Raw genomic sequence first — 19,944 nt, 5'->3', positions numbered from 1 at the left:
GGGAAGGTGGGCTCATTGGAAACAAGTTCCGTCAATCCCAACTTTTTTATAATGAAGTATGCAATGTTACCGATCGCGTCGGGACTATCCAATTATTATTCCTGTTGTAACTCTTCGGGAAATGCTAGCTCTTTGCAAAATATGAAATCCGACTAGATCACCACATCATAAGAAATAAGGCTTTGTAAATTCCCCACTTATCGATCTCGGATTGCATCAATTACTCTATTATGTTCTGACTTAAGCGGTATGTATTTCATGTCAAACTACTATAGTCATCGGTATGAAAACTCTTTAGCGAGTTGTTGCTCATAAGGAGACTATTTTGAAAATGAAATGTTTTTTCTACAAGTTTTACGTTTCCTCCACTTTTACTCAAAATTTCTAACGCTAGCAACCCAGTGTCTTGCTAAGAGAGCCGATTTGTCAAGAGAGAACGAAAAAGCTGCTTTCTGATCAAACTTTTTATCATTGAATCATGAGCTGTGAGCTTATTTTGATGAGAAAACTATTTGTTTCTATATTTTTTCAGCAAGCTTTGGTTTTGTTATTGTTCTTTCTGCAGTGGTAAATTTAATAAAAAAATTGTATATGACTTGTAATGAGATATGTAACGGGTGATTTTTTAGCTATTATCTTTTTAAACAGTTGGTTTAAACAGCTGACGCACGTTTCGTGTTTTTTTTCACTGTCAAACATCTTCAGTTTGGTCTATAATTTAACCATGAATCGTCTTACAAACGAACAACGCTTGCAAATCATTGAATTTTATTATAAAAAAGCGTGTTCTGTTAAGAAAGTTTATCGCGCGCTTCTTCCATTTTATGGTCAGTTTAATCGACCCACTGAAGAGGCTATTCGAGCTATTGTGACTAAATTTAAAACCAAATTTATATTATTGGCCATCAAACCAAAAACACGCTTACGTAGAGTGCGAACTGAAGAAAATATCGCCGCTCATTTTTGGATCAATGGGTACGTAAATAAGCAGAATTGTCGATTTTGGAGTGAAGATCAGCCAGAAGAATTGCAAGGGCTATCAATGTATCCAGAAAAGATCACAGTTTGGTGCGGTTAATGGGCTGAAGGTATCATTGGACCATACTTCTTCAAAGATGCTGCGAATCGTAACGTTCTGTGAATCGTGAGTGCTGCCGTGAAATTATATCCAACTTTTTTTGCCCAAAATGCAAGAGCTTGACTTGCATGACATGTGGTTTCAGCAAGACGGTGCCACATGCCGCACAGCACGCGTAACAATGGACTTGTTGAGAGGCGAGTTCGGTGAACATTTTATTTCCCGTTCGGAACCTGTCAATTAGCCACCCAGATCGTGCGATATACCGACTTTAGATTATTTTTTGTGGGGCTATGTTAAAGCTCATGTCTATTCAGACAAGCCTGCTTCAATTAACGCATTGGAAGACAACATTAAAGAATTTATATGTGAGATACCGGCCGAAATATTGGAAAGAGTATACCAAAATTGGACTAAGCGGATGGACCATTTGAAGCGCAGTCACGGTCAACATTTGCATGAAATAATCTTCAAACCCGCCGTAGCCGAATGGGTTGGTGCGTGATTACCATTCGGAATTCACAGAGAGGTCGTTGGTTCGAATCTCGGTGAAAGCAAAATTAATAAAAACATTTTTCTAATAGCGGTCGCCCCTCGGCAGGCAATGGCAAACCTCCGAGTGTATTTCTGCCATGAAAAAACTCCTCATAAAAATATCTGCCGTTCGGAATCGGCTTGAAACTGTAGGTCCCTCCATTTGTGGAACATAATCAAGACGCACACCACAAATAGGAAGAGGAGCTCGGCCAAACACCTAACAGAAGTGTACGCGCCAATTATTTATTTTATTTATTTAATCTTCAAACATTAAATTATATGCACTATCGATGTAAATTAAAATTTCATGCATTTTTCTGAATTTTACGTGTGTTTTTTGACCTTCCTATAGCTCTTAAAAAATCACCCTTTATAATAATAAACATCGAGTCTTTTTCTTATTTCTAAAAAAGTATTTCCTGCATCAAATAAGCTGTGAGTCACTGTATATGCCCACTTTAAATTAAATTTTTAAGGAAGTTTTTTTTTCTAAAATTTAATACTCATTTGTAAGTGTAAATAAAGCGAAACTCGATTTTTTACTGAAACAAATTATGTTTTTAAAAATAAACTAATATACTAGCTGCGTCTCAGGTCAAGCTCATGGCTCTGGTTTTACCCTGTCACAAGTGTGATGAAAAAGATGTTTTACTTGTTAATGGAGATAATTCCAACAGATTACCCAGTCACTGTACGACCAGCGTAGCAATTAAGAGAAGCCGCACGCCTATTTCAATTCAACGCGCTTGTTATAAATAAATCAATTATTAATAATAATCATAATAATGTGCCGGGTATGAAAGAAGTACGCACAAAGTTGTTATGCAACCCTAAAATTTCTTACAGTTCAAACGAAAACGCACGAAGGAGTTAACATCACTGCTGCCTGGAAGGGCTTTCAAACTGTTACACTTCATGCTCTACCCTCAAATATACAACAGTTGTCATGGCTGCTAAACTGTGCAAGCTTTTCGTTAGCAACTTTCGTACAAGCAAAGAGAGAAAGAGAGCGCAAACTTGTTTGTGCTGAACATGCGTGTGTGAATCATTTATATTTATCGGCCCTGTGGCGCAATGGATAACGCGTCTGACTACGGATCAGAAGATTCCAGGTTCGACTCCTGGCAGGGTCGCGTAAACCGATTTTTTGTTTTTATTTTAAATTTCAACCTAATTTTACTTTTTGCTTTAAAATATTCCCAATCAACAGCTCTGTTTTTACTCACTATATAAATCCTCCTCCTGGTGGAAATCCTCTGGTGAATAACTGCTGTACATTGACATAGTCATCGATTGCTCTTCGACTTGCTTCTGCAACGCATCAATGCGAGCTTCATAGTTCTGGAAAATTCAAATAACACATAAAAATACAAATTCATATCCAATTTAGTCTCATTGTACTTTATGACTCCCACTCCATAAGCCTGCCACTCACCTTACGCTGCTCTTCGAATTGTTGATCGGCCTGCATTTTCTCGCGCTTGTACTGCTCCTCTAAATTATCCAAACGCTTCTGCATTTCCGCCTTCAAATCGATACCTTGCTTTTCCAACAATTCGCATTGCGCAAAATTCCAATCCACCTGCTGTGTATCGCACTTCTCTGTCTCATTCTCATTCTCCGCATTCTCAGTGATCTTTTCGCGCAACTCACGCGCTTGTTCGGGATTGGTAAAACGAAATACATGATTTTTGCCAAGTATAACACGCGAACCGGTCTTCAAGACCTCTGGTTCGACCAGCTTGCGTCCATTCAAATATACCAAAGCATCTTTGTGTGGTATGAGTGTAACGGTACTATTACGATTCTCGAAAGTGCAATGTTCTTTCAAAATATGTGAACCCGATAATTGTATATCCTGTGGCACATTGGCTTCGTGTGTGCCCAAACGTGTAATGCCATCTTTGATGTAATACAGCAGGCATTCCGACAAATTCGGATCTTCATTCAGATTGACTAGATGTGGAGTTTTCTTTGGTGAGAATACGCCAACGGTGTCGCCATCCTCCTTCACGGCTACACCCATTTCAGCAAAGATCGCCTCGCGTTGCAGACGAATCTCTTCGGTGCGCTTGAGCTTCTCCTCCCAAGTCTCGTTGAGTTCTAGTGCAAAGAAACAGAATTAAAACGATCAAAGCGTAAACGATGTACGACATAGCGAGAAAATTAGAGAGGTAGTATTCATTCTTCAATTCCTTCATTCTTTTGCGGCCACTTACCTGCAATTAATTTCTCGCTGGCCTGCAGCTGATCCACTGCCATTTCAGTGGTCGAACCATTACGATTGCGTGCCTTTGTTGGTGATTTCAAGGGACCACTGCCCGATTTAGTCATTTCATCTTCTAAATAATGAAAAATGATATTAGATACAAATGTTTAGTAATTTTAATAATTCGGTATTCAAGTAAAAGCGAATATGTATTGAGAAGCGTGCAAAGCGAAAAAGTGTATCGAGTTCATATGAAAAGGTTAAGTAAACTAGTTGTATGTAAGCATTTATATATGCATAAGTATGTAAAGTATGCGTGAGTATATTAAAGTGAGGGACCGTCAACGGAGTATTAAATTGAATTTTGGATTTTGTAAAAAAAAAACAATTTTATTGGTTATTATCCTAATTAAAACGACTAGAAAGCTGCTAGTTTTCATACCGAAAAAACTCTTCGATGGAAATAATATCCGGTTATACCTATAAATTTATATATAATTGGTGCTAACACACTTTACTGGGTGTTTGGCCGTGCTTCTCTTCCTATGTGAGTTGTGCGTCTTGATATTCTCGATCAGTATGATCCCCCAAAAGTGTCCAGAACAAAAAAATCAGTTGAAAAATTTTAATCTTCCATATAAATGCGAGACTGTGCTTTGTATGGAAGAAAAGGTGTAACACATCAGCGAAAAAAAATTACTAAAACTCAAAGGTTTCTTGTAGTCACTTGGGGCTTGCACTTTGTTATACTAAAATTCAATGGACTATAAAACTGCATACTAAAAAATTCTACATTCTAAAAATTTTGGTTAAACATTTCGAAATTTTTATGAAATTTTTCGTACAAAGTTTGAAACTTTGCGTTATATGATTTTTATTGTAGTCTGAACTATATTTTTACAAAAAAGGAAATAGTGGTGTGTTTATAATTATGCAACCGGGTGTATATGAGAAGAAATCGTAGGCTTACGAATTAATAGTGGTTAGAGCAGTTTTATGAAATCTAATGCTTCAGGTGCACATAAAATTTATGCGAGTGACTTGTACTGTCATACGTTGTAATCTATCGTTTCTAGTCTAGTCTTTTACTCATAATTTTAATTTTTTTTTTTAATGAATCTAATTTTTTTTATAAATCTTAAATACTCCGTTGATGATCTTAGTTATAGACAAAGGTGATGATACACAGACAGAATATGTACAAATTGGTAATATTGTTTTCTCCAGGCCAATCTGTGCTAAATCGACGTTTAAAGTATAAACCAAAGTATCCAATAGAAGCAGTCAGATTTGTTTTTGTATGGATTTACAATATACAATAATTTTTATGTATGTATGTACATGGATAATAAATTCATTGATTTCTATTAATTTTTACACAGGTGGCAAATTCGGATGTACGAGGCATGGGACTATTAAATAACGAGCAGAGCGCTGATTTTTTGCTTCAAGGAGTTTGCACGCACAATCAACGGCTATTCAGGCTAAAGCCTGCTCTTTCTAATGTAGTGCCTCTCACTTCTCAAAATTTTATTATAATAGATTTTTTTTTTGTTATTACGCTGGAGGAATGTAAGTGTTACAATGGAGTGGCACAATGCAGTGACTTTAAGAGGATATTAGACAAGTTTATAATCTCAGTAGTAGACTACCAGCCTTATTTATCAGAACTTGCGCCATGTGACCTCTGTCTTTGAGATCTGCATTAAAAGTAGTAAGATTTGAGTCTGATCAGGTTGTAAAAGAAAAAAATGGCAAGCTGGCTGGAAGCGCTAGCGCAAGAAGACTTTCACTAGAGGATTCGCATGCAGCCTTAGAGGAGCAGCATAGGGATGAAGGAGGGGTGTATAAGGAAGTTGACAACAAGTGAATTTTTCGATACTATTAAACGAGTGTAAAGCGGACGATTTGTGTGTTTGTACACTCGCTTTCGCTTATACAGGGAGGGCCAAATAAGACCTACTAATGTTAAACACAAATAACTTTTTATTTTTTGACATATTTATGTTTCTCTTTTTGTAGGTTATAATTGAATTGTTGGAAATTTATTATGGAACCCTACAGTACAACTCAAGGCGTTAAAATTATTGAGTTTTTCTATTCTTACACAATTAGCCACACAAATTAATTTTTTAAATAATGTTTTATTGTCGGATGAAGCGCATTTCCATTTTAATGGTTATGTCAACAAACAAAACTGTAGATTGTGGGGCTCTGAAAATCCAAGGGCAACACACCAACATCAATTGCACCCATCTAAGGGTATGGGTGTGTTATGGCCACTGGAGTTATCGGTGCATATTTCTTCGAAAATGAGAATGAAACGCCGGAGTCGATTTCAGGAGCTTCTTACAGAACATTGATTGAAAACTTTTTGCGGCCAATGGCGGAGCAGTATCCTAATTTGTGGTTTCAACAAGATGGATCAACTGCGCATACTGCCAGGCAAACTATGGACCTGCTGCGTAGTAGTAGTAGGCCTTATTTGGGCCACCCTGCACAAGGTGGCGCAAAATTATTCATCCATTTTTATTTTTTGAAAAACTTTTTTACAGAATAATAGATGAACTCGTTTACTGGCTTCTTTATTAGACCTTAATCACTCAATGAGAGGAACCTGATTATTGCTTTCAAGCGCATAACTTCATACATCTTTTTAGAATTGTGATAAGTGCATGAAATAACGCAAAACAAATAAGACGTCTCGCTTAAGCAAAGTGGAAATACAAGAGAACACCTAATGATTAGAATAATAAAGAAGAAAATAGGTAGAAAAAAATTTGTGTTCCACAGAACAAAACGGCACTGCGATCAAAAAAGTTTTTGTTGCATACCAGTAATGCATAGCATCAGTTGCACAAGATACCTCCAGTCTTTGTAACGAGTGACAAATACCCCTTGGTAGACGTATTTCTAACGTACAGAGGCTCGACTATGCAAGGGTGGAAAAATGGGTGCAATCTTTGTTCGGCCAAGGCCGAAAATTTTCACAAAATATGCTCAGATGGCTCATCATTCCTCCAGCTAAAGATGATAATCTGTTTCAGTTAAGAAAACTAACTGTAAAATATGTGAAAACGCAGTCGAAGTTGAATAACCGGTCAATCTAATCAGTGAGTGATCTGATGACAGCTCTTCCTGGCAATTTAGTGCATTTTCTACTGAACGAATAATCAAAAAGCTTTGCCTAGTTGAGCCCTCCTATCATTCCCTTGTGCTTTTACTTCGCCTAGTAATTCATATGAAATGCCGGACATTGATTCTGTTCTCATAAAAACGGTTTCAGCCTTTTTCTTGCCAACTCGTCGATGGCCTCATTGGCTTCAGCCCCGCAGTGGCCAGCGAAATCAATAAAAAAAAAGAGCCTTAACTTATTGTTGAGGTTAAAAAAGCCACAGAGTTCAACTGGACAGCATACCTCACTACGAATATCTTTGGAGCCACAATGGCTCTATGGTAAAACCGGAAGAGGCAAACTGACTGATTAGTAATTCAACATCATAACTCAATCGAGTGGTAGTTCCAATTTGACTGCACATAAATGAATAGCTAGATATCAAAACTAAATCCAAATACATACATACATAAATGAAAATGAAGGATGTATAATTTTTTAGGCTAACATTTTTTTTTAAGTGGCGGAAGCGCAAAGTAATTTGAAAGTTTTCGTGTAGATAATACGCAATTGTCTCTATGTATAAGTACATTAATGGGAGTATATACATATCTGATATAAATATATAAGTGCATATACATATGTACATTTGTAAGTATCGGGTGTTTTTTTTAGCTGCATAAGAACTATCGATATCGAAAACTATGGCTTGACAGCTGAGAGTAAATAGCAAACTGTGTTGACGTTTCTGTTCAGCAAGTTTTGGCAAGTCATCATGAATCGTTTAACACCAGAACAAGACTTCCAAACTGTGGTGGAAATTTACTTAAAAAAAATAAAAAAAAGACTCTGTTCCCGAAGCTCATAAGAGTACTGGCGGCAGCATCTGTTCTCATCTTCTTTCGAAACGAGGAAGGAGCTGCCGTTACGGTGGATGGCGAGCGCTATCGAGCCATGCTGAATGAACTGTTGTTTCCAAAAATTAATCAGCTTAACATAGACGACATTTGGTTCCAAAGAAACGGCACAACTTGCGCGCTCAACAATCGATTTATTGCAATATTCATGCCAACATTGACGCCATACGGCCAGGTTTATAGGAAAAAGTAGTTAAAAATTTGACTGATCGAACGGACTATGTAATTCGTAGCCGTGACGGACGTGACATATGCCGAATATCATATTCAAAAAATTAATGCCCTGAAACTATCTACCAAATTATAAAAAAAATGCATTCCAAAAATATTTCTCCTTGGTATTAACATTTTAAGTTCTCATGCTCTTAAAAAACACCCGATATATGTATTATTGGAAAACACATAATATTACATACACACACACGCGACTATCACATATTTGTATACACTGGCGGTCGTAAAAGCTGCGCTACAGACCACTTCTTGAAAATAAAGAAACAAATTTGATAAAAACTTCCAAGATTTTGGAAAAACTGTATAGAGCGAAGGTGTTCGCATTCAATTATTTCACAAGATATAAATGAAAAAAAAAAACAACAGCTCATAAGCATTGAGGATTTGGAGAAACATAGCGGCATAAGCGATACGGATCGATCTAAAACAAAAGCGCAACTATTTTGAGGACAGAGAGATGCAACTACAAAAGCAAGAAACCAATGTGCGAAAATTTCGAAAATCATATTTCATTGTACAACACAAAAAAAAGAGTTCCGACAAAGTGCTCTAGCAGAAGAGGTGTAGTAGCGATTTGAGCGTCTACGGCTGTATATTTCTTAGGATGGATCAAAGTTCCTACTTCATGCAATTCCTTTGGTAAATCCGCATAGTAAACCACATAGGCAGGACCCAACAAAATACACATAGATAAGTCGGCGATTTACACCTTATTTTTTTAATTAGGGATCAAAGTTGTCACTTTTGGGTCAAACAAAGCCAACTCTTTGACTCACCAAATTAGCCAGCTGAGATTGCCTGAGAGACTGCCTCGTAAGTACGCCAACTAAAAATGCGCCTTTTATTGCATTTCAATGCCCAAGGTAGCACTTGGAAAGAAGGAGTATGACACGCCACCGAACTATGCTTGAAACAGTATGCAGCCACATTTTTAGTCGGACAACAGGGCTGCGCTCCTAAAATCGCAATCGCTAATCCCTGTGATGAGCCTTTAGAAACCTCTTCATGTTCGTGGAATTTCACTCAGCCATCGTTTGATGTCATATAAGAGATTATATGGACTATTTGGTGCGACTGCCTAATTTATGGTGCGGTTACCATATTTGGGCGGTACAGACGCATCGAAATTAGATAAATTAGTCGTTTTGCATTTACTTACCATCGACTTTTACGTTATTTCCACCGCAGCTCAAAGTGCAATCAGGTTAAAGGAGGTTGGCCTTGGAGGCAATATTTTCAGGGACATGGTAGCATTTTTGGCCAGCTAACACCGAATTTCGTCGGACAGAACTCTCTATTCGCAAACTGGAATTTTAGGGTCGTGCCAGGGCAATCTTTCCAAGTAGGTAGCATTGGGTAGCGGAGAAAATTTACACCGGAGCTTGCACCTCTGTCTTCACTGAAGGTTCCGAATTGGGATCGGGGGTCGGAGCAGGGGTTTTCTCTAAATCAGCCAATTTATCTATCTCCTTTAAACTGCCGAATACTGCCAATGTTTTTCGAGCAGAAGTCTTTGCGATCCTGCAAGCATGCAAAATGCTTAGGGAACGCGGGAGCGAGGGAGATATTAACATTTTCTCCGATAGTCAAGCCGCAATCAAAGATCTGAGGACGCCATGGTGCAGAACGAAATTAGCAAATTCCTGTAAGGAGGAAATTAAGTCACTTGGCTGGGCAGGTAAAATTTCTCCTACCATTTCACCTACCTACCTACCTAGGCAAACTAGTGGGCGATGGCCTGAATCGATGGCGAAGAGTATTCACAAAAACCTGTAAAACTGTTTTTAGTTTGTGTGATGGGGCTGTTATGCGAAAAATGGTGTATAATGAGCAATTAAAAATTTCCGTCTCTTATATCGGCTCGTTATAAAAAAAAATATTTTTTAAATCATTAGTCTGGAAGTTTAAGTGCGTTTTTTGAAGGATATTTTTCGACAAGCGAATTATTCGACTGCAGGTGGCAACGCCGTAGCCGAATGGTTTGGTAGTGACTACCCTGGCCATGAAACGCCAAATGATAGAGGAAGTTTTTTCTAATAAAGGTTGCCCCACGGTAGACTATGGTAAATCTGCGAGTGTATTTCTATCGCCTCTTCTCTTCGCCATTGTCCTAGACGTCGTTATGAGCCAATTGACCCTGCAAAAAAGATGCATCGTATGGAGTTTCACAAGACATCTTGAGGATTTGGACTTCACCGATGGCATTTGCCTCCTCTCTCATAAACTCACTGACATTCAACCGAAAGCGGACGCGCACTGTCGGACTGGCAGTCAACTTCGCCAAGACCAAGGCTATGAGAACCACAATAAAGCAAAGACGGGTGTCCGGTGGAATTTATCGAAAGCTTCTGCTACTTCAGCTGCACTATCACGACAGACGGCAGAGTAGATGAAGATGTCAACTGCAGGCTAAACAAAGCAAGGGCGGCGTCTGAACGACTGCATACAGTATGGGCGAGTTCGGAAATCTCCGGGCGCACTAAACTACTAATATTCAGCTCGTGTGTGAAGTCTGTACTGTACATAGCTGGTCTCCAACACTATTACACAGAGACACATCAACAAATAGCTCCGAATCATCTGTCGAATATTCTGGCCGAACACCATCAGCAACGACGCGCCGTGGAAAGCAACGAATAAGGATTCCATTCTATGGCAAACCAAACGCAGAAAGTGGCGATGGATAGGTCACACGCTTAGGCACTGGACTGGAAGGGCACTGGCAAGAGAGCAGTGGTCACTGTCGGCCAAAGTTCACTTGGCGAAGATCGATGCTGCGCGAATGCCGACATCACACGGGCCGGCCCAAAAACAACAGCCGAGAACCGTGTACGATGGAAGAGTCTTGTCGAGACCCTATACTCCCGATCGGAGTGAACAATGATATACAAAAAATATATTTATAGGTGGCAATGCTATCTTTTATAGTTTTCCGGTAACTTCTTAGCCCAGCTCGCACTATCTCCTACCCTTTTCCATCATATTTCTAAGACGCTTGTAAACGTTTGCAAACATGACCCTATTTCGATGCGGCTCAATCAATTTAGGCATAAAATATTTATCTTCATGTTTTGAAATTGAGCCAAATTGGGTGACGAATACGATTTTTAGAGATATCTCGACCACAGCGCCACCTATCGAGTAAATGTTTAAACACAATACTTTTCTTCGTGTACCTAACATAGCTAATAGTTGTTTGCAAATTCCGTTATTTTCTTCTAATTCGCTTGAAGACTTACTTATTGCGTGGTTTTGAACTCAATCGACTGCCTGAGAGAAATTCCGTTCTGGTGAATTGGACCCCAGGAGTGATAGATTATCAGGTTTGGCCTTCAGCTATGGTGAAAAACGAAATTGAGCGAGTAACTTTTGCTGTCACGTCACCGAGGAATAGGCAGCAGAATTCTGCTCACACATATTCACACACTCGTTCAATTAGTCCTTGTTCAGACGGCAACAAAGCAATGTGAGAGCTACTTCTGACTGATGCTGAGCAACGTGGTTGACTGATGCTGAATAACACTTTGAGTCCCAAGCATCGCATACAAAAAAAAAGTGCGTGTGGCGTAGTACACATAACAGAAGTGAAATCTTCAAGGCAGACAAAGAAAGAGGCAGATTTCCGAGAGAGAATGAGAGAGAGAGAGAGAAAGAATATATACTTATCTAAATAAATTCACAACATTCGCAGAGAATACAAATAGACAAAATTTACAAATAAATCCCCCTTCATCGCTCGACATATTGACAACTCGTACTTTTACGATAGATAGTTGCATTGTGTGCGGACAAGCCACTGACGAAACGACCCGTGTGCGGAGGACCTAATTGCGTTAATTCTTGGATATTCCTCAAATTGAATCTGCCTTGTGAATGCCCAGCAGTGACGTTGAAATAAAATTCGCTTCGGCATAAGTGTCTTGCTTTTACCTAATAGCACTGCGTACACACTATTCGCAATAGAGCAAGCGCATGCAATTTTGCACTAAACATCATTCGGCTTTTTTTTACAGACGTACACGGGGACAAATTTGTTTCTTTTTCGTAATATTTGAAGGTAAATTAGTTAAAAAATTCTTAATTTACCAATTATCGAGGAAAAAAAGAAATACGGTACGCAACGACTATGGATCTGAGCTTGCTCGACCATCAGCAGTTAAGAAATTGTAAGTATGTCGAAATATATTTCCCTGTATTCAAGTCTGAGCAATCTGAAATCTTTTGGTTAACGCTTTTCATTCATTGCAGCAACAATTCGGAAAACCTACGTAAAGGATTTACATTGCGAAAAACCTTAAATAAGCCGATATTTAAACAGAGCGTTGCGACTGATGCCCGTAATAAAATAATACAAAATATAAACTATCAAATATCAGACCGTCAACAGCAAATAATCAACCGAAAATGGATGGATTTATGATGGTAAATTACTATAAAATATATAAGGTATAGCTCTCTCTCTCATTTTCCTCTACGTTATATCTTTTTTCTCCCTCGCGGAACGAAAATGCTCAAAATGTTGCATGGCTTTGAAATTTTACTCTCCATTCTCGCTCGTCCATCGACGCCTAAGAAGTTTCATTTCAAAAAAATGTAAAGCTGATATTTTCATGTACTTTTAAAATTTGCCACATTTTCGTGGTAAAATTCGTGGCTGCTATTTTTAAGACCGCCAGTGTCGTTATGTGCAGAGTATCGAATATATTTGCAAACAAATACATAAATTAGGATTATTGAGTGCCGATTCACAACAAAGCATACATATTAAAAGAATGAGTATAGTTGAGATTACGAGAACAAGTACAACAAGTACGATATATTTGGCAAAAATACTTTATATCTGTGGTTATTTGTATGTATGTAAGCGTATATGGTCATGGAGTACATATAAATCGACGCATCAGGAAGCGAGACAATTCACAACAATTCGGCAATTAATTGTATAATTTTGCGTGTATTGTAGTTTTGGCGGCAACCACGCACACACATACTTTAGATCACACACAGGCACACACGAATTTGCTAATACATATACGAAAGTGTAGAATTGAAGTACAAATTAACTCAAAATGCAAAGAGGCAGCTTTAATTGACTGGTAATTAGCGGTTATGCGTTTTTAAGGTTAGCTTTAACTATGCATATTAATTTTTTGTTTTTGCTGTTGCTGTATCTATATTTTACTGGCACAAAAGTAAATTTTGCGAAGTTTCATACTGCAAGCGTGCGTGGCACAATTTTCCATTGTTAGATTGGCAGTGTATGTGCGTGCGTGTATTTGGGTTTTTCATTTTCGCTTATTTTTCTGACACATAATTAAATTTATGGTTGCGGTTGCATAAAATTGCATTTCAGTTACGAGTAATTAATGTTACATTTTTTGTTTAGGAAAGCCTTGCATAATTTTATAAAGGAAATTGCATTATTGCTGATTTATTTTAAATTTTTTTTTTTTGCTTTTGAATTTTTACTTACTATTCGGGTCGCGCTTCTCACAAACCACTTTACCATCGGGCCCTAAATGAGAATATGTTTAGACTATAGGCTTGAGTTGCTGACTTTTTTTTTCATTTTTTTTAAACTAATCAAATTTTTTAGTAAAGGCAATTAATTTTACGAAATTTCGATTAATCTATGAATATGAATTATGAGCTATTATTCTTCCTTTGTTGACTTTTTTCAATCGAATTTTGTGAGAGTTGATTTGATGATTTTTTTAGTTTTAATTTGTAAACGGAAATTTATAAATTTATTATAATAAGAATTGCATACTTTTTGGAAGAGGTTAGGTTTTTCTACGAATTTCAGAAAATTAGTGCGCTTTTTTGTTTGTTAGTTTTATGGTTTGTTATTTTTTTTTTTTTTTTTTTTTGACTTTTACTATACAAAAAATTTTATTTTTATTTTTTAATAATAAAAAATTGTTAAGCAGCATAAAAAGTGCATGCCCCGCTTACCTTCTTGCACCTCAATACCCTCGGCCTTCAAGAGATCGCGCAACTTCTGTATCTCTTCCTTGAGTTCGCGTATGAGTTTGGCATTGGCATCCTCGTTGACGATGGCCTTGCAAACGATCTGTTTGGCGCGATCGGCGTAACTGTAAAAAATAGTAAGCAAAATTAGTTCTAGCTTAAAAAATGAAGAAGAATTTTTTTAAGCTTCTGAGTTTGCCCGTTCATACTTACCGCAATGTACTTAGTGTCTCATCGTAGTTAATATCTGCCGGTGAGATAGCAGCAATCATAGCCGTTTTAGAGTTGCCACCGAGATTTTCGCGCAAAAGCCAGGTTAACACCGAATCGCGGTAGGGTATGAAATCAGCTTTCTTTGATTTTTTGTTCTTAGACGCCTAGAATTGTGTTGATAGAAAAGTAGATTGAAATAAAATGCTGTGCATGTTCGAAAATATTTGTGAGTTTGTTTAGAAAATCTTGTGTTTTATATAATTTTGTGATGAACTGTATTGATTTTATGTATCCAAAATTGTATTTAACTTTTTTTTAATTTTTTTTTATGTGACTTGATTAAAATAAAATTTAAATTTATTAATTATAAATTTTGTGATGAACTGTATTCATTTTATGTATCTAAAATTGTTTTTTTTATTTTAATTTTTTTATGCGATTTGATTAAAATAGATTTAAAATTTAAATTACCTAATTAAAAATTAAGAAGAATTTTTTTTTATGTTATTTAATTAAAATATATTTTCAAATTAAAATATTTTAATCAAATTTCTTATTTTTATATAAATTTTTTTTTAGTATGTAATTTGATTGAAATTAATTTAATTAGTTTTATTAATTGAACTATTTTTCTTAATTTTCAAATTATTTTATTTTTTAGTTTTAAGTTGTTTATGTTATTTGATAAAAATAAATTTTAAATTTAAATTAATTTAATTATTTTTCTTAATTTTTATTGTATTTTATTTTTTTATAAAGTTTTTTGATTTGATTTTTATGTAATAGCATTAAAATAAATTTTAAATTTAAATACATTTTTTTATTTTTCTTAATTTTTATTGTATTTTTTTAATTTATTTTTATGTTATTTGATTAAAATAAATTTAAATTTAATTATTTTCCTTTTTTTTATTTAATTATTTGTTTTTTTTTGGTTTTAGGTAATTTCATTAAAATTAATTTTAAATTTAAATTTATTTAATTATATTTCTTAATTTTTATTGTATTTTATTTAAACATTTTTTTTTTTGATTTTTATGTTATTTGATTAAGATGAATTTTAAATTTGAATTAATATAATTATTTTTCTTATATTTTTTTTAATTATTTTTGTGTTTTTAGGTAATTTGATAAAAATAAAGTTAAACTAATTTAATTATTTTTGTTATTTTTTTTAGTTTCTATGTAATTTGATTAAAATTAATTTAATTATTGTAGTTTTATTAATTGAATTATTTTTCTTAATTTTTCAATTATTTTATTTTTATTTTTAAGTTTTTTCTGTATTGTAGTTTGATTAAAACTAATTTATTTATTTTAATTAAAAGATTTTTTTTCATTTTTATTGCATTTTTTATGTTTAAGTTGTTTATACAATATAATTTGATTAAAATTAATTTAACTACTTTAATTAATTTACTTATTTTTCTTACTTTTTATTGTATTTTATTTTTTTAAGCTTTTTATGTGATTCGAATAAAATTAATTTAATTATTGTAATTATTTTTCGTATTTTTTAATTTTTTAAATTAGTTTAATTAATTTAATTATTTTTCTTATTTTTTTTAAATTAGTTTAATGAAAAGATTTCTTTAATTTTATTTTTTGTTGTACTTAATTCTTTCGAAGTTTTTGATGTGATTTGATTAAAATTAATTCAATTATTGTAATTTATTTTTTTTTATTATTGTTTATTCTATTTTGTTTTATTTTTTATATAATTTAATTTCAATTGATTCTGCTTTAATTAATTTAACTCAACTAATTCAATTTGTTTTACATGAACATTTAATTTATTTCATTATTTTCTTTAATTTTTTTTATATTTATATTTGAAGTTGAGCTAAATTTAATGCCATCTATTTTAAATAAACCTAATTCCATTTTACTTAATTTAATTTAAGCTTTTGTTTTCATCTAATTTTTTTTGTTACACTTCATTAAATTTTCTTATGAAAATCAATTTAATTTATTTCACTCTAGTTTAATTTATTTGAATTTAATTTTTGTTTCAGTAAATTTTTTAATTTTATTTTTACTTAATATACTGTACAATCCGGGCAGAGTAAACTAATTCATCCAAGACCGGTCACTCAACCAAATCAGGTTGTTCACAGAACTCAAATCAGGAATTTAAATACCTTTCAAAATTAGTTAATTAATTAAATAAATGAATATGTCGTAAAATATCACATCATATTTAATGTAAACAGTCTTATAATTTAATTTTATAATTATTAATATGTTTTTTAGACCACAATTTACATATTCGTTTTTTTCTATTTTTCTTTAAGTCGCTTCTTTAATGCTTTATCTCTAAAATTTCGAAAGCCAATGTTGGTAAGAGGATTCTTATTTTCTTCCGCACACTCTACGGCCTAATCAAAGGCTGTAATACTCAGAAGTCCTGACGCCGTTATAAAATGTTTTTTTTCTATTTTTCTTTAAGTCGCTTCTTTAGTGCTTTATCTCTAAAATTTCGAAAGCCAATGTTGGTGAGAGAATTCTTATTTTCTTACTCACACTCTACGGCCTAATCAACGGCTGTAATACTCAGAAGTCCTGACGCCGTTATAAAATGTTTTTCATGCATTTTTTAATGTCTATCTCTCTATTCGGTACAAAAGAACTTAAGTGTTTACCCTACAGAACAGCGAATGAAAGAAATTTGATGTTCACTCGATCGAGGAATTCAATTGAACCGGGGTTCATTCAATCCCGTTTATACTCGTACTGAAATTTAATTACATTTTACTTCTTTTATACTTCCATTTTACATTTGCTTTCATTTTAACTAATTTAATTTATTGAATTTTATTTGACTTTATTTTAATTTCATTTCTCTTTCTTACGATTTTTTAACTTAGCTAATATAATTTTTTTTAATCTTTTTGCTATTTAAATACATCCGTTTTGTATTAGTTAGTTTTCTTTTAATAAATTTTTTTAAACATATGTAATTTGATCTAGTTTTATTTTATTTATTTAATTTTATTTACTTATTTTATTCCGCTTAAATTGATTTTATTTAATTTGGTCTTAGTTTTTTACATTTCATTCAACTTTTGATTTTAAATTCGTTTTATATAATAAAATTTTTTGTTTGCTTTTTAATTAATGACTTTTTTATTTTATATTATTATTATTATTTTTTTTCAATTCATTTAATTTTATTAAATTTTTTTTTTATTAATTTTATTTTACTTCACTTATTTCCTTTTTATTTTATATTATTATTATTTTTTCAGTTCATTTAATTTTTTAATTTTATCTTTAATTAATTTCATTTTATTTCACTTATTTCTTTTTATTTTTTTAAATGCCATTTTAATATATTTTAATTTAGTCTAATTTTAATTTGATTTATTTAATACAAATTTTTTTTATAGTTTTTAGTTAATGATTTTTTTATTTTGTATTATTATTACTATTTTCAATTCATTTAATTTAATTAGTTTTTTAATTTATAAATTTTATTTTACTTCACTTATTTCAATTCATTTTTTTAAATGTCATTTTAATATATTTTATGTTAATTTAGTTTTGCCTAATTTTATTTTGTTGTATTCAATAAAATTTTATTGGTGTTTACCTTATCTGCTTTACATTTGATTTCATTTGTAACAATTTTTATTTAAGTAAATATCTTTAATTTATTTCTATTTACTTCATTTCGCTCCGCTTTAATTTATTTTATGTTTGGTATTTGTTTCATTTTAGTTTACTTTATTTAATTTATTTTAATTTAATTTAATTTACTCATTTTATTTTATTCCATTTTCTTTCCTTTCAATTTATATTATTTAATTTTATTTTTGGTTCGCCTTTTATTTAATTTCATTTTATTCAACTTTATTTTATTTGATTTTATTCATTTTAAATTTTAAATATTTACTTTTTTTAAGTATTTAACTTTAATTCACACTAATCCGTAAATAAATATTAAACCGCTCTCTTTGACCAATTTCTCAAAACTCTCTTATAGAAATTTGTAATACTTACAGACTGTTAAAGTTTTCAAGTTTGTCGTTAAATATAATTTTCAATGCGAAATTGTTACAAAATTTTGAAAGTTTATGCGCACGTTAACGATTTTTCAAGTCGTTGTGTAAAATTGTTAAGCATTAAATGGATGAGAGATAAATAAGAGCAAAAAAGGCATGTGAATAGTAAAAGCTTCAAAAATCGCTGCTTCTTAGGTAGAATACATTTTTGCTTCTTTTTGTTTTCTTTTTTCTGCACAAATTTTACTTACAATTTCAGCCAAGGCCGAGATGACTTTGCCCAGCGTAGTCAACGATTTGTTGATATTGGCGCCCTCCTTTAGTCTGGTGCCTTTGGCGCCAGTCGAATCAGCGCGCTCCGAACCAGCCAAATCGACCAAACTGATTTTGGAAACCTTCTCGGTGGTGAGATCGGTCATATTGTCGTGACGACGTTGGGTGAAGAAAATGGTGAAGACAGCATGCGAGCGAGAACTGGTCTCGTTCATGTTGGTAGCGGCAACAGTGCTGATGATGAGGGAGAGGAGGAGAGGTTATCAATGGATTAATTGAAATGAATTGGATGAAGTTGAATGGAGGTGAATTTTTTTTTTTTTTTTTTTTTGAAATTTAATTTAATTTTTTTTAATTTATTTTACTTCAATTCAACTGAATTGAATTGATTTGAAATGAACTAAATTGAATTGGATTCAACTGGATGGGATTGAATTTATCTGAATTGAATATTTACTTGAATTCAATTGAGTTTAATGGAACTGAAATTAGTTTATTTGAACTTAGTGGATTTGAACAAAATTAAACGAAATTAACCCAAAGCGAAGAGAATTTAATTTAATGGAATCTACGGATGTGAAATCCAGCTCAAAATGTTTAAGAGTGGTAAAAAATATTAAATAATAGTCGCCAAGCAAAAGCAATCCAAAAGTAAAAGCAGATTATTATTTTTTATTAACTTAATTGAATTTTTCTAAGCTGAATTGAATCGATAAGAAGTCGATAAATGAGAATTCATATAATCAAAATATTAAATTAATTAAAGTAACAAAAACTACGTATATATAAATTTAATCAAATAAAGTGCAACTTAATTATTGCCTACCGCGCTTTGTTGCCTTCATCGATGAGATCGTGTATGTCCTGATAGTCAGTCACCGCCAACTTGGACAGGTCCTCTACGTATGGGCCGAGCAATGGATGCTCACGTACGCGTAAGTTGCCTTTGTTCTTTGGATTTAATAAATCGCGTACACGTTCGCAATAGATTTCCATATATGAAACCTCAACCTGAATGCACAAAATGAAATGGAGAAAAAGAGTAATAACAAAAAAAAAAACACATGAAAGCATTAGTTGATGACAAGAAAATTGTAACAAATGAGGGCACATTCATCAGTATGCCAAGCGACAATCCAAGCTGACTCTGTTATATTCGCAATATTGCAAAATTCCACTTTTTCATTTGCTTTGTGCTGTCGCTTTTGTATACACAAACTATGTAAATTCTTTTTCACACACACACACACACGCACAAACACACTTAATCGCCAACACATGCATACATTTATTTATCTCTGCTGAGACAACAATCATTACTTGCATTCTAAAGAGTTTCTCATTCAATAACAGCCCACATGCATGGCATTCATTTGCACTCACATCCTTATGCA

At 33.4% G+C, this 19,944-nt stretch overlaps 1 protein-coding gene and 1 non-coding gene across 12 annotated transcripts in view; one reads left to right on the top strand and one right to left on the bottom strand.

Annotated features, from left to right (window-relative positions):
• The window catches only part of LOC128867934 (kinesin-like protein unc-104), a 153,759-nt gene that overhangs the window by 25,693 nt on the left and 108,122 nt on the right, over window positions 1-19,944 (bottom strand). For 9 of the 11 annotated variants that reach the window (XM_054109562.1, XM_054109570.1, XM_054109569.1 and 6 more), the window contains 8 exons: window positions 19,377-19,561; window positions 18,529-18,784; window positions 14,274-14,437; window positions 14,046-14,185; window positions 13,564-13,605; window positions 3,835-3,957; window positions 3,051-3,718; window positions 2,842-2,956 (listed from right to left, as the gene is read on the bottom strand). In XM_054109562.1, the coding sequence (XP_053965537.1) occupies window positions 2,842-2,956; window positions 3,051-3,718; window positions 3,835-3,957; window positions 13,564-13,605; window positions 14,046-14,185; window positions 14,274-14,437; window positions 18,529-18,784; window positions 19,377-19,561 (1,693 nt within the window). The remainder of the gene's footprint in view (window positions 1-2,841; window positions 2,957-3,050; window positions 3,719-3,834; window positions 3,958-13,563; window positions 13,606-14,045; window positions 14,186-14,273; window positions 14,438-18,528; window positions 18,785-19,376; window positions 19,562-19,944) is intronic. The other 2 variants (XM_054109571.1, XM_054109573.1) reach the window with 1 other exon arrangement.
• Trnar-acg (transfer RNA arginine (anticodon ACG)) lies at window positions 2,676-2,748 on the top strand. Its single transcript has one exon. It is a non-coding gene; the product is annotated as a tRNA-Arg (tRNA).

Source organism: Anastrepha ludens, chromosome 6 (assembly GCF_028408465.1).
Source record: "Anastrepha ludens isolate Willacy chromosome 6, idAnaLude1.1, whole genome shotgun sequence".
Classification (NCBI taxonomy): Eukaryota; Metazoa; Arthropoda; class Insecta; order Diptera; family Tephritidae; genus Anastrepha; species Anastrepha ludens.
Note: the sequence above shows the minus strand (reverse complement) of the source record. Positions and strands in the feature narration are given on the sequence as shown.